This window comes from Doryrhamphus excisus, linkage group LG1 (genome assembly GCF_037039965.1).
Source record: "Doryrhamphus excisus strain RoL-2023G ecotype Guam linkage group LG1, RoL_Dexc_Guam_v1.1, whole genome shotgun sequence".
Lineage (NCBI taxonomy): Eukaryota > Metazoa > Chordata > Actinopteri > Syngnathiformes > Syngnathidae > Doryrhamphus > Doryrhamphus excisus.
Genome location: NC_136357.1, coordinates 12,296,761 through 12,308,576, shown reverse-complemented (window position 1 = coordinate 12,308,576; position 11,816 = coordinate 12,296,761). Strand labels below are relative to the sequence as shown.

Below are 11,816 nucleotides of genomic sequence, written 5' to 3'. Positions count from 1 at the left end.
CTCTCTTCTTTTTTTCTTTCACTTTCTTTATCTTGCTTGGATTTGCGTTTTAAGTTAATTATGACATTTTTGCACAGCTGCTGAAAATGTGGATTTCTCTTGAAGAGAAACAAGGTACTAACATTTTCACATTTTTTTTTACATTAACATTTTTGCTAAAACAGATTTACTGAAACCCATAGGTCAAAAAGATATCCACCAAAAGAAAAAATCTATATGCATGACTCATAGTTCTGACCTCTTCGCTTCAGAGTTCTGCCTAAGTTACCAAATATGGTTCCTTTCTTTATAAAACAAAAAGGCTTACAATACTAGTGCTTGCATTACGTATAACTTACCAAATTGGTGAATAAGTTTAATTATCCCTCAAAATGATAAATCAGCAACCAAATAAAAGGTAAGAGTTTGTTGCATAAGATGCCGTGGTTTCACCACAGCATTTCTTTTATTAGCAAAATGATGGAGATGAGACCACAATGTCCCCATCCAGTGGAAACAGAAGGCTGGGAGGGTGGTGTTGGACATTGTGGAGGAGGGCTATGTAACGTGAAACCATCACAGATCACAGCCGATAACGGTGTACAAGTGTACGCTGCACTCATCAACATACTCTCCTTACTTGTTGTGTGCTACAAAGCCGCCCGCCGTGGGCATCCTCCTTTCAAAGCTTCTCTTCTGGGATTCAAATCGGGAATGTTGCTTGTTTCTTTTTCTTTTTGGTCGCTTAGAAAAATACAACTTTGAAAGAGGATGACGCGTCGTAGAGGATTAAAGTCCCTTTGTTTTTATATTGTGCATACTCACGCATTCAAACACGCACATGCACACACACACACATTCACAGGCTTTTGGTCTCAACAGCTTGCACTCGTTGCACACATGCGAACGGCTGAAAAGGTTAAACGCAGCTCTCACAGTATGTCAGAGAGAATTTGGCCTGTAGAGCAACTTGGTCATACTTGCTTTGTACATGGAGGAGGAGAAGCAAAGAAAAAAAATCAGTAAAATAAAAATACAGAATGGACTGTGGGCTTGTCAGAAGAAGTTAGATGGTAACATCTAGCACGTAGACCTAACATCTAAGTCAACTTAGGAGAACACTGCAACTAAGGCGTGCAAGGCAGACACACCTAGGAAATAAAAGTCTTCATCCAGGGTGAAAAACAGAAAAAGCAGGAATCTCCTTTTCATACATATATATAAAAAAAAAATAAAATGATAGCACTTTTTTTGTTGTTTTTTTAAATTGGTGAAAAATCCCCAGCCATCAACAGTTGTACAAATATTTTACACAAAATGGTTCGTCTACTGTGCCGCCATTAAAACCTTTTAGAGATGAACATAAGTTATTAATAAGACGATAAAAGTGACATTGGTCGGCAGTGTCTACCAAGGTCAGACGCTCCTCGAATAAAGTCACTTGGCAGGTGAACCACTGGATGCCTGCAAACAACAACACCACCCAATTAGATCCACGGCTCTCAAACAATTCCCACCGATTTGAAAGTACCGGCCTTTTTGCTATCGGTGCAAACCATCAGATTTCAGGTTGTAAAGTAACCATTGCTTGCACATTTACTTGTGATTTGCTCAGAGGCGTAAGAAAATGGCTGATAATAAAATCACTTTTTCAACCTACAACCATTTGTTGACGTAATTTATTCAAATTAACCAGGTTAACACTGCCATGCTTCCATTTTGAAGCTTACACTGCACCTGAACAGGAAGTCATGGTGTGCGTGTTTTAATGCTGTGTAACTAGAAAGTAGTCATGCCACTTTTGTCGCTAAGTTACGTGTCTGGATCTCACAGAAATAACGAGAAGTCGGTAGAACACGACATGAGTTGGTTGATATAAACTGGACCAACTTAAGTAGGTTCCACATTTCTTCACATCCGATCCAATCCTGATAACTGAATTTGTTTGAATTCGGGCCGCCCGTTCTTTTCAAAGTTCATTTAAACTTAACATACAACCTGGCATCATGGCTTGAGCCAACCTTTTGTCGGTTTAAGTAGCTGTTTTATCAATTTTGTTATTTGATGTGGTCTGTTGTTTACAAAGTGCTCCTCAAAAAGGGACAAAAGCACATGTAGCAGATTGAATGACACTTAATTCCACACAATAATTCCAGATGGACTGTTACGTGTAAAATATATATAGTCTGGTCTTATAGTCCCCCCGTCAATTTTGTTAAATGAGTGCAGCCCGCAAGTCAAAAAGTTTGTCCACCCCTGGTCTATACCCATCCATTGCCAGAGACGGCCTACTTTGAGCTGTATTTGCTGATATTCTTCTAGCATAATATAAAAAAGCAGAGACATGGCTGAAGGGTTGAAAATCTCTGCAAGCGTTTTCAGTAATTTTTTAAATTATTTGAACCCAATGCTGGATAGTATTGGCCTCATCCCTAGTTCCACTGGACCAGGTGAGTTGGGTGAAATATTATTTCATCAAATATTCATTTAATGCATTTACATTTTATGTTTGTCAACAATCTAATTTGTATTTATTTAAAAATATGGTCTGTTTAAGAGTACCACTAGATGGAGCCCACAAGTGATACTCGCACCAAAATTTAGTTCTTTTTTTAGTGGTTACCTTCAGAAAAGGCCGCAGTCTTTCAGGTTGTTTTTGATGATGACATCGGTGACCGCATCGAACACGAACTGCACATTCTTGGTGTCGGTGGCGCAGGTGAAGTGGGTGTAGATTTCCTTGGTGTCCTTCCTCTTGTTCAGGTCTTCAAACTGACACTGGATATAGGCGGCCGCCTCCTCGTAGGTGTTGGAACCTGAGGGGCATTTAGAAGATAGGAAAATGTTATACTGAAGAGTTGTTTTTTTTTTAAAATAACACTCAAAATGGGTGTGTATTTCACATAAGTGTGGAACAGTGAGACATGTATAGTCACAGGCGTGCATATATGTGTATGATGTATTCACCTGCATATTCTGGGTAGCAGATAGTGAGCGGGCTCTTCTTGATCTTTTCCTCAAAAAGGTCCTTTTTGTTGAGGAAGAGGATGATGGAGGTGTCCGTGAACCACTTGTTGTTGCAGATGGAGTCAAACAGCTTCATGCTCTCGTGCATTCGGTTCTGACAAGCGAGCACACACGTCAACAGGAAAACCGGAGAAGACGCATACACTTGTGCTGGAGAGAATTAAACGAGGGCGGCCTTCTTACCATCTCTTCATCTTCCGCCAGCACAAGATCGTAGTCACTGAGAGCCACGCAAAAGATGATTGCAGTGACGCCCTCGAAGCAGTGGATCCACTTCTTCCTCTCGGATCTCTGGCCACCAACATCAAACATTCTGGAGAGATCCGGGGTTTCAATCACTCATGTCATTATGACTTTGACATATCAGCTTTGTTAGATGCTTGTTCATGTCTCACCTCTCTGCAGATATTGGATTACATTTTTTTCACACTAAAGAAACACATTTTTTTTTTTTTTACAATGTAACAAAGTAGTTAGTGTATAGCTTGGCTAAGTGTAAATCCGCATTAAGATGTTCTAGGCCAGTGGTTCCGAAACTTTTTACAGTCGCGTACTTTTCAGACATTAGACCTGAAGCCATACACACCCAACTCCTGCACACCTAAAAAAACCAAAATATTTTTATCTTAACTTACTTCAAATATTGACTATAATTAATTGGTGAATTCCTGTAAATTCTGGTGTATACGCTGCTACTTAAACTTTGAACCCTTATACAACAGTGCGGCAAATTCATGGCTAAATTCTAATCTTGTGAAATCTTGTTTACTTCAGAACTACTACTAAGAGATTAATTAGTGTACCGTTCACAAGTCAGTGAGGAAACGGGAGCTCTTTCTTTAGAAGTGCGCTCATAAGCTTGTCAACCCATTGGAAATTGCAGAGGTCATTAACTATAACAATATATTACAATGTAACAGTCTGACTATATCATCTTACAATGAAAAGTAAACATCACACAGCAATTTAACATTCAAAAGGTAGACCTGAGAATTATACAAACATGTACTAATATGACTTAAAGGGGACCTATTCTGTATCGAGTTGTGGACTCCTATAGAGCAGCTACACACAATAACCCTCACAGAAAACCGTTTAGATCTTCCAGAATCTGCACCTATTCCAGCTGTATTTCTTTGAATATGTCTGTTTTAATTTAGTCCAACCATGGCCCGCCTCCAAGCATGACCACTCTGCTGTGATAGGTCACACTGCCAAGTACCATACTTGTAGGCTACTGCCGAACCCTACGTTCTAATTTTGTGGGTATTGGAGTTGATAATAAATGAATAAAGCCTTTGGAGACTTAATTGGGGGAAAAAAAAACACACATACATGTTTGTTCATATGTCCACAGAGCAGTGAATAACTTTCTGCTCTTCTCACAAATGCACCGTGAGATGGTCAGGCACACTTCAGTTTTTCATTTTAATTCACGTACCCCCTTTTACACTTTGTGTACCCCACTTTGGGAACCTAGGTTCTAGGCCATGAGAGAATTGCTGCAGTACAGTGGCCAAGACCATAATGTATTATTATAACCAGACAGCTGCCACTCAGAACAGGCCTGGCCAGGGTCCACCAAAAACGTGAAAAAAATTTACACTTAATATCAAAGAAAATGCTCCAGTTTAGGTCAAGATGTGTCAGTCAACAAATGTGACAATGCTAAAAGTTATGGTATTAGTTTAAAGTGTGCATTCAAGATACCTGAGATGTGCTATGAGCCCGATACCACTCACAAACACTAGGGGGCATAACCACACGTAAACATGTTGCACTTACTTGAAATGCAGATCCTTGAAGGTGAAGTGTGTCTCCACAATGCCAGTCGTCTTCACTCTGGTCCTCAGGACGTCCTGTTGGGTGGGCACATAAGCGCCATGTGATATCCTGTCCAGGTCATTCAAATAGCTTTTTGGAAAGAGGAAAAAAAAAACAAGACAATAAATGGGTTTGCCAAATGGAGGGAAAGTTGAAAACTAGCCACACCCTCTCTCTCTGGAGTTTTGTGTCCTAACTCACTATGCTGCAGAGTCATTGAGTTGATACTCTCTGGAGCGGCTGAAGCATGCCTGGACTCCACCGTCCTTCCACAGCCGCTGGATGACCCCGGCGAGCTCGCCAGTCATGAAGCCCTCCTCAGCCGAGCCGGCTAACACAAACAGCTGCCGAGCGTCATCCTGTGAATGGACAGATTTCTCATTTCAGTTGTTGTAAATTAGGCCAGCGTAAGCATGACAACGTGTGTGTCGTACAAACAAACAACACATTCACTTATGGGGAAAACTGGGAAAAGTGCGAGTCATGACTAAGTAGTGTCATGAGTCAAAGGACCAAACACTCAAATCTGTGCACCAGAACTCAAAGTGTGCATGTCATTTCCCCTCTGGCATAACAAATGTTGAGTATTTAAGCTGTACAGTTATGGTCAGGAGTTTAGTAGTTCTCAATTACTTTCTGTCATGCTATTGTTGGCAATTTGAGCTTCCCATTCCTTATGTACTGTACATAATGCACACGGCTTACCGCTCTGGCTGGATCAGCAAAGTCAATCTTGAGGCGTCCCATGGCTCTGATGATGGCGATGATGGACTGGATGGTATTGCTATAGACAACCGCTTTGTACTGCTTGCACTCTTCCTCCGAATAGCCCGCTTCGTGGATGATCCTGGGAAACAAAACCGAAAGGATGTGCGCCGCACGTCTCATCACTATCACAATCATTATATAGTCACTTGGTTCATGCAGTCTGCCATTTTGTGTTCTCCCTGCACAAACATTTGCAAAGTCATGCATGATTCGCTTACTTCATCTGCTTAACAATGGTACTCTTCCCAGATTCCCCAGCACCTGGAAAGGAGAGAAACTTGAATTATATTTTTGCCAACACACAAACTCACATTATTATATAGCACTGCTGAGTTGACACAACAAAGATTTGTATGTGCCTATATATACTTTGCAGGGCAATAAAACCATCAGAGGCTTTTAATGATTACTACCATGGGACATTTTGAATAAACACTAAACTGGAAAAATGAGCCTAGAGCAATTCATATTTTCATTTTTCTATCCAGTTCTGCTATCACAGCCCACTATGATGATATACACTTGCAGCCTAATAGTAATACACACCAAATGAATCCTTTTCCGTGCTCCAATCTGCACTTTCAGTGGACCCGACGACACAACACTTAAAAGAAGCGACTCAATCCGCAGTTTAGCCGTGTCTCAGCTCTATTGGATTAATCAACTGGATCCTGACATCAATGGGATTACACACGGCTCAAATAACCCTGGGTTACGATTTCACGCAGGCTCGCCAGTTAAGATGCATCTAAAAATGAACACCATAACGCGCACACAGCCTCTTTTATATTCTTTGATCAACTTGAAGCTAAGGCTCCCGCACTAGCCTCTGCAGCTGCCTATGACATGCACGCATGTTTACAACTGAGAACACAACATTTTAATTAAGATTCCCTCTGCTGGGAACAGCAACTCCCAGGTGAGGAGAAATGTTAACCAATTCCAACTTCCCCCAAGTGATGAACAGACAACGAATACACACTAACACACAACTAATAAAGACTGCAAACATAGCGTTCATGTTCAAATGCTAACTGGCACCTCCCTCCTCAGTGACCTGCTGAAGCACAAACCATTTCTATCATATATCATATACTTGCCACACTGATTCAACCCAAATAGAGATATCAAAGAAACCATGCCCCCGTTTGCTCTGGTTGTATTTTCCTTTTTCTTTTCTTGCCAGAAAAAAAGGGTAAAAAATCCTCCAAAAACATTGTGGATATGTATCGCTCAGGCTAAGAAGTTTTGAGATTGACTAGTTGAAAAACATATTGATAAAATATATATTACCATGAGGTGTTTTTTTATAATCTGATACTTTTAATTAAATACTTGTTCCTATCAGCATGGCGTAGATAATCCATGAGTGAATTCGGACGATACCAATACCGATCGCATACATGCAGTGTAAATATTTAAATGTACTACTGCCTATATTAGGGGCGAGGTACGGCAGCACTGTATCTTCTGCTGCATTTTTAATGTTTAATAGTGCTTAATTTATTACTTTCTTATTGTTTTTGTGCCATAACAAACCCTTCAGCAAGTGTGCAACTATGGATGTTCATCTTGTTTGTAGCTTGCCACTCTCCATTGTTTATATTCAGGAGCAGATGCTAGCTTTGAGCACCCCTTCGCGACGCCGAGCGATCGGAGATCCCCACGGAGATACGGAGGAGGAGAGGCTGAAAAGCTAGACTGATCAGCAACAACTTACTTTTTTTTTTTTTTTTACACACTGTTATAACCGCTAAAGAATGAGGTCCATCTGTAATGCCATTAAAGTTGTGACATTTTGTTTTTAGATTATTTGACTTGAAAGGCACTTAATATCAAAGCGTGCCCGATCAAGGATTTATGATGGGGACAGTTTAAGACCGGGACATATTTTCATTATTTGGTGATGAGCTCTAAGACATCAAAATTATGGGCATTCCCCTTACAATATGGTCACATTCTGGATGATAAGAGGGTTCACTCTGTATCTGGCTGTGTGCCTTGGTTCTATAAGTAGAATGAACTGAGAGAGTGGAGTCTCATCTCATTCAACCTCTTTGAGGAGGCAGGGCCACTAGCTACGGTACTTACTACACTAACTGCAGTTAGCCAGCTCCGTGAGCTCATGGAGCCAGCATACGCTAACACAGAGCGGGAATATTCCGGTTTTAAACTAAATGAACATTGTGAGCACATTAACACAGATGACTGATATGGACAGTTTTCTCAAATGGGGAAAAAAAAAAATAACCAAGGAGGTGGTCGGGCAGCGGCCGCCTTGGTTCTGACAGTCAACACTTGCTGAGGCATTTGGTTGGCAACTATAAACAAAAGAGTGCAAAATGGTGCACGCCCAGTGTCGCTGGCTACACTGCAAAAAACACACATACCTGCAACTTCTGTCTTGAGCTAATGTCTCACACATATACACTAGTGGTGCGAATTTGACACATCTCATGACTTAAATATCTTAAAATATTGCCTACAAATGTTAAGATAATATTGAATATCAATGATATTTTGCAGCACGATTATTATTTTGATATCTTGTCACTTTTGTTAGCCCAGACATTAAGGCATCGCCATAAGGGATGCATCAAGTCACAAAAGGCAGATGCCTCACTGTGCAATATTCATCCATAATCTCCATCACATCACAACAGCAAAAAAACATCATACTACTACATCATACTACTCAAATAGTTCTGCCACACATACGAGCAAAGCCAGGGAAGGAAAAAAAACCACTCAAATGTGCTCAAGCAGCGATTAATTTCAACAAGCATGTTCTTCAACATCATCCTCATCTCGCGCATAGACCTCACAGCGACAGCAAGCAAACATACGGTCGGTTGCTTGCACTGGCTGTGTGTGTTGGGCGTACATAATTGCCGTACATTCACATGGCTGTCAGTCAGGCAGCACGGGTTGCTATGCAACCTCTTATACGTCTGACTGAGGCGGTCGGCAGTGGTCACCGGTTTCGAGCTAGGCAACAAATTTGGAACAACAAATACACAGTACCTCATGAGAATTGTGTCGATTGCCGTGGTTGTAGTGGTGTAGAAGTGAACAACCCCCTGACAAGCATTTCTATTTTTTTGGTTACTTAGCTACATCAAAGGTCTACTCTTGATGTTTTAGTATTGTTGAGGTAAGATTTTTATACCACACCTTTATTGGATCACATTAGATGTGCCCTTAAGTGTAACTCAGCATCCGTTTTGTTCATGTTATTTATATAAAACAAGCCAATTTTTGTTCCTGCTCTTAATTATCTACATAGAAGGTCAAATATTGTTATTACCATCCGTGTAAAAGCGTTCTTTTTATACCTCCCCTTCATTGGATCACATTAAATGTGCCCTTGAGAGTAATGCAGCTTCAGTTTCACTTGTTTAAAAAAACAAAAAGTCACTCTTTTACTCGAACAGAACATTTCCAGACAACAATACCCTATTCAGTGAATATGAGTGTTTAAAAAAGACATTTATGACTGACTCACAAGCTGTAACCCTGTAACACATGAGTCCTGATACTGATCACACGGTATACATCATCATAATATCAATTTGGGTTGCAACTGACAATTATTTTAATAACCAATTAATTGGTTGATTATTTTTTCGATTGATGAATGAAATTAGCAACAATCTCTAAGAATGCATAAATGAACTTTTCCCCTCTACAAAATCATAAAGAGGGCGAGGAAGAGGAATTCCTGGCACTAAAATTGAAGTCGAGAAGTATCAACTGACAAACATTGCAAACACTCTGCTGCAAATCAATGAGTCACTGGCGCAGACTGCTACATGCGCATCACCAATAAATAAAGTAAAAAAAACAAAAGAACTTTAGGGGCAGGCTTTGCGTTTGGCATCCACTCATCTTGGATCTTCTTGCGGGAGGGACGGTGCCTTGTTTGATGGTCAAGTTGTGAAGCACACAGCAAGATGATATGGCTTGCGCTGTACAGGCAAAGCCATAGCAATTTGTAGTTTCACTGTTCTACCACTAGGTAGTGTGTGTTCATCTCGATTACCAAAATAGCTGTTGATTAGTTGGATAATCGATTAATTGTTTCTACTCTAATATCAATCATAATAAAAAGGCATTTTCGTTTAATACTCTAGTTCAAATCCAATATAATTTCTCAGGAAGAATCACTCGTAACAACACAAAGCTAGCATACCTGTGGTAAAATAATCAGCGAGGAGATGCGTGTTGAATGAGCCCAGTCTATAATTTCACTGATTAGTCCTACTTCCTGCTTTGTTGTTCACTTTGCTCTTACACAGATTTTTGTGCCACATAGGAAATGTGAAGCTTTCAAAATAGTATAATTAACATCAATGTTGAAATTAAATGTAATTCCTATTTGTTGCAGCATGGGAACATGTTGTATTCCACTTGGTCATGACTTGCTTTAAATAAACATGTAGCTATTTCTTCTCCTTACATTGCATATAGCAGCATTTGTCTTATTTTGCACAAACGGTGTAATTGTGTAAGGCATCCAGTGGCATCATAGTAAAAGAAGCATAGTGTGTTCATTTCACAAGATGTGACATGCCGATTAGTTTGTGGGAAGCGCTGCTGCTAAAATTAGTAATGAAGTGCTGGACAATATCTTTTATTGTTTAAAAAAATACAATATCAAGCACCTCTAGTTTTAAGACTGCTGCTACCATGTTGGAACCAAACAACATGCAACAGCTGGAAATGTGTCATCGCTTTTCATATATTTATATACAAGATAGCATGACACTATTACTAAATATGGGTTGCAACTGACAATTATTGCAAATATGCATTAAAATATTATACTGTAAACTAAAAAAATAGATTCCGGATGTGTTGTGTTTTTATGTAGTAGTCTTTGATATAACTTTGCTAGAGCCATCTCCGGATCACGCCTTAGCCATTTTGTGCCGTTTATTCAGATTTTGTTCTGATTCCATCCGGAGAGCACTGAAATAATATGCGTAAACGCATGGAAATGTCATTTTTAAGTGGAAATATAGGCACCAAATTATCGATTTGTATAATCGAAAAATAAAGTCAAATGATATTTTAAAACACGACGACACCACAAGTGTGGCTAATCAGGAAGTCAGCTGATTAGCGTTTTACTGGAAACTGTAGCCAATGCACCGAAGCAGAAGAAAAACTCGTTTTGAACCTGCAGCATTCAAAATAATCGGGGATTTTTTTTCTTGTGTTTTGTGTTCCAACTAATCCAGGCTAGCGACGCTGGGTTAGCTAGCTTTAAGAAGCTAATTGCTAAATTAGCTTAGCGACTTTAATGCCAGCGTTGGGCGGCAGCGACTGGCTAAAGTAGCGTTAATCCTCCGAGATAAATACATTCAACTAGCATTAGAAGCATTATAACCGTGCTTTAAAAGACGAACAATAGAAAGATAATCCAACTTTTTAAAAACTAGCTCCACATATCACCGTGCCATCCAACATTAAACAAAATGTCTTCACTTGTTTCGATGTCATCAAAGTTAAATGAATACAATAATTTCATTTTGCAAGATTTAGTTATACAACATCTATTATCTGATGTGTACTTTTAAAGGAAATTGTTTCAGCAGCAGAGTAATGTGGGTAGGTCCAGCAAATAGACCCCGACCATCCATCTTTCTCTCACCAAGCAGCAACAGCTTCACCTCCCGGGCAGCTTTCTCGCCGTCGTCCCGGAGGTTCCTGTCGATCATCTTGCTCCGCTCCTGAGCCGCCTTGTCGTCCGTGCTCAGCGTACATCCCATCTTGCGGCAGAGTTATCTCCGAGGGAAAAATAAAACAATTGGGACGCAACAGAACTTTTTACTGTGGGGGGAGTGCTACGACATGCAACGGCTATCACCAAGCTAGCATCCAGAAATGGGGTGGAGGACTGTAGCAGGAGGGAGGAGGGGGCGAAGTGTGCCAACAGTTGGGATTGAAGCACGCCCTTCTCTCTAAAATTGACCACTTCGCAGCCAATACGCGTTAATTTTTTTTAATTTGGCCCTACTGAGTTAAAAACGAATGTTGTATAGTCGTTAAAGACGTCTTAAATGGCGAAAATCGAAGCGACAAGCCACATTTGCTTCGCAGGTTTGAGATCTCTTCCGGTACAGTTCGCGACGTAAATGAGCAGAGCGCATGCGCAGATTTCAAGAGGAAAAGTCACGCTGGCTGTTTAAACTGGTGTGATTTAACTGAAATCA

At 40.3% G+C, this 11,816-nt stretch overlaps 1 protein-coding gene across 1 annotated transcript; it reads right to left on the bottom strand.

The window, feature by feature from the left end:
• Positions 1–404: 404 nt before the first annotated feature.
• Positions 405–11,743, bottom strand: LOC131130809 (guanine nucleotide-binding protein G(i) subunit alpha-1). The gene is made up of 9 exons (XM_058074826.2): positions 11,255–11,743; positions 5,817–5,859; positions 5,536–5,677; positions 5,032–5,189; positions 4,792–4,920; positions 3,190–3,319; positions 2,947–3,100; positions 2,603–2,795; positions 405–1,443 (listed from the first exon to the last, which is right to left on the bottom strand). Exons 1-8 carry the CDS (start codon positions 11,370–11,372, stop codon positions 2,605–2,607), a joined length of 1,065 nt encoding a protein of 354 aa, XP_057930809.1. The 5' UTR covers positions 11,373–11,743; the 3' UTR covers positions 405–1,443; positions 2,603–2,604.
• Between the last annotated feature and the right edge of the window lie 73 nt (positions 11,744–11,816).

Bases quoted from the DNA above. Each gene is read 5' to 3' on its own strand.
- LOC131130809 (XM_058074826.2), bottom strand. From the start codon at position 11,372: ATGGGATGTACGCTGAGCACGGACGACAAGGCGGCTCAGGAGCGGAGC. The intron at 5,860-11,254 runs GTGAGAGAAAGA...TCTCCTTTCCAG, and splicing joins GGTGAAGCTGTTGCTGCTTG to GTGCTGGGGAATCTGGGAAG. The intron at 2,796-2,946 runs GTGAATACATCA...AATGCCCCTCAG, and splicing joins CTGCTACCCAGAATATGCAG to GTTCCAACACCTACGAGGAG.